Below are 3146 nucleotides of genomic sequence, written 5' to 3'. Positions count from 1 at the left end.
CCCACTCCAGTATTCATGCCTGGAGAATCCCATGGACCGAGGAGCCTGGTGGGCTACAGTCCATGGGGTCGCAAACAGTCGGACAAGACTCAGTGACTTCACTTTTCTTTTTTACTTTTTTTTTAAATACAGTTTTTTTTTTAAGATGTTTTTCCATGTGGACCATTTTAAAGTCTTTATTGAATTTGTTACAATATTGTTTCTGTTTTGGTATTTTGGCCATGAGACGTGTGAGATCTTAGCTCCTCAATCAAGGATCGAATCCACACTCCTTGCATAGGAAGGCAAAGTCTTAACCACTGCATTGTCAAGAAAGACCCTTTCCTTTCTTTTTGTAAGAATAGTGTACATACAGTAAAGTGCATAAATATACAGCATATGGTTTGGTGATTTTTTTACGTATTTGTAGTTATATGTGTAACCACCACCCAGATGAAGACAGGAGGGGCTACTTACTATTACTCTTTTGGGGCAATACCTTCCTAAAATGACCCCGATTTCTATCACCACTGATTAGCTTTGCCTGTTCTAGAACTTTCATAGAAATGGAGTCACATGGTATCTTTATTTGTTTAAGACTTCTTGAGCTCAACATAAAGTTTTTGAGATTCACGTTGCTGCCCAGGCCAGTAGTTGGCCCATTTTCATTGCTGGGTAATTCCTTGGGTTTAGTGAATTCATTTCTTGAGAAGTTTTTGCATCATCTGCCAGACTGAATCAAAAAGCAAATCTAATTGTGTCCCCCAGAAACATTCTCCATCTTTCTCAAAATTAATTCAGATCTCTCTGCAGGGCTTGGCATGCCTGGAACAGTGTGACCCTGCCTGGCTCTTGTGCCTCAGTTTCCCTCTCACTCCCCTCACCTTCTGAGCTCCAGGGTCACTGCTCTCCTCTCTGGGTTTGAATGGTCCATGTTGCTTCCCACCGAGGGCTTTACCATGTGCTCTGCCCCCATCCCGACCTGCTTCACTGTTTAAACCTCCAAGTCTTTATCAGGCAACTCAGTGATGTACGTCTCCAGGGATGCTTCACTTATCAGCCCCCTACTTCTGGACTCCACACCTCCTTTTAGCTCCCTCCTTTTCTTCCATCATTGTCTTGGCTGGAAATAACAATTTGGATGATTATTTAATTCATATCTTTCTCCCCCACCAGAAAGTGACCTCTTGGAGGACCAGCACTGGTTCTGTTTAGTATCCAGCATCACCCGACCCCAAACCTGCACTCATTCAATATTTACTGGATGCTGAGCGTTGAGTAGACCCCTTCTGTGAGCCTCAGTACTCTCCTCTCTCCCCCGTCTCAGATCCCAAACACAGACTTTCTCCTGGGAACTGCCAGGGAACCATGACTCCCGCCCTTTCCCTCCTTGGCAGCTGTGGGTGACGACGCACCCAGGGGCGGGTGTCACGCCCCACAGCGGACGCTGATTTGGCCCGGTTGGGCAAGGCCAGGGTTGCCTGGGGGGAGGTTACTCATCCCGGGCTCAGGTAAGAGGGCCTGGGTTGGGAGGCGGCACACCTAGGGGGTAAGCCGAGAGAGCAGGACGGAACCATGGACCCCGCCAGGAAAGCAGGCTCCTGGGCAGTGATCTGGACTACTGGCTGGCTGCTCCTGCTGTCGCTGCTGCTTCCAGAAGGTGAGTCTGTTGCCAGAGAGGGCGGAGGGGGCACAGTGGGAGCTCTAAGGAAGAGTCTGCCCCCCACCCCGCCACCCCTCAATGGAGAGGGCTGCGGGAAGAATCTCCTGTCCAAAGCAGAGGGAGCTGTGGGGAAAATTCTTCCACTTGGAACAGGGGGATTGTGGGAAAGATCACCTGCTTCGGTGGGGGAGGGGGTGCTCTAGGAAGGATTTGCTACCCTGGGCAGAAGGGACTATGGAAACTTTCTTCCATCCTGAGTAGACGTCGAGGGGTGGGTGGGGGGTGGTGGGAAGGGATGTCTCACCGAATGACTTGACTGTGGGTAAAATTCTCCCATCCTAAGTGGAGAACTGAAAGAAGGAGTCCCCCCATTTAAGTCAGGGATCCCCCACCTTGGGCATAAGGGTCTGTGAAAAAGATACTCCCACTGTAGGCATGAAAGGGACACAGTGTATCTCCTGGTCTCAGATTTGCGGCTACGTTTTCCTTGTCCCTGAGGAGGGCAAGCAATCCACTCCAGTATTCTTGCTTGGAGAATCCCTTGGACAGAGGAGCCTGGTGGGCTACAGTCCAAAGGGTAGCAAAGAGTTGGACACGACTGAAACGACTTAGCGCGCGCACATTTCCTTATCTCCCTGCCCTGGAAAAGGATGTGCGGTACAGTTGCACAGGGGTGGAGGGACTGGGAAGGACTATTTCCTCTTTGAGGAGACTTCAGTTGGGATCGCTTAGTTCTACTTGCCTCTGCACCCCCAGGAGCGAAGGCCCTGGAGTGTTACAGCTGTGTGCAGAACGCAGATGACGGGTGCTCGCCGCAGAAGATGAAGACGGTGAAGTGTGCACCAGGCGTGGAAGTCTGCACAGAGGCTGTGGGGGCCGTGGAGACTAGTGAGTGGGACCTTCTGGTCCTTGCGTACTAGCTTCCAGCTCCTCCATCCGGGCCCCGGCTTCTTATAGCAGCCCCTCCTTCTGACTTTGGCCACACCCACTCGAACGCATCCCCATTCTTCCCTTTCTGTCTGCAAGGGCCTAGGCCTTTCAACACACCCACGCCTTTAGGGCTTAGAGAGGTGAGGACTGAGCGCTGCGCAGGGGTGAGGTGACCTGGGAGAATCCAGACCTGGGACCTCGTCTCCTTCAAGGGCACAGCCTGGCTCACTGAGATCTCGCTATCGCCTTCTGACCCTTCCCAAATCCTCTCCACCCCAACCAAGCCTCCCCCATCCAATGGGGCCCTTGGTGATGGAGACCCATCCTAGAGATACTCTCCTAGGGTCCCAAGGCTGAGGTTTCGGGTCCCTCTGACCCGCCCTTGTCTGAGGTCACAGCTCCTAGGAGGCTCCATCTATCTCTGATCCTGTGCCTTTTTCGTCAGTCTCAGGCTCTTTCAGATGTTGCTTTCCGGGTGAGACTCCCTGTGGTCGTGCCCCTTCTTATCTCCACTCTTACCCCATCCCAGCTTTTGTGTACAGTATCTGTCAGCTTCTGAGACTGACGAAAAAGG

At 51.7% G+C, this 3146-nt stretch overlaps 1 protein-coding gene across 1 annotated transcript in view; it reads left to right on the top strand.

Moving 5' to 3' along the window:
- The first annotated feature begins 1455 nt into the window (after positions 1–1455).
- The window catches only part of LYPD3 (LY6/PLAUR domain containing 3), a 4163-nt gene continuing 2472 nt past the window's right edge, over positions 1456–3146 (top strand). The window contains exons 1-2 of the mRNA XM_010852672.1: positions 1456–1639; positions 2399–2530. Coding sequence (XP_010850974.1) covers positions 1555–1639; positions 2399–2530 — 217 coding nt within the window. The 5' untranslated portion in view covers positions 1456–1554. The remainder of the gene's footprint in view (positions 1640–2398; positions 2531–3146) is intronic.

This window comes from Bison bison, unplaced genomic scaffold, assembly GCF_000754665.1.
Source record: "Bison bison bison isolate TAMUID 2011002044 unplaced genomic scaffold, Bison_UMD1.0 scf7180017864313, whole genome shotgun sequence".
Classification (NCBI taxonomy): domain Eukaryota; kingdom Metazoa; phylum Chordata; class Mammalia; order Artiodactyla; family Bovidae; genus Bison; species Bison bison.
This window is presented reverse-complemented; position numbering and strand designations above follow the sequence as displayed.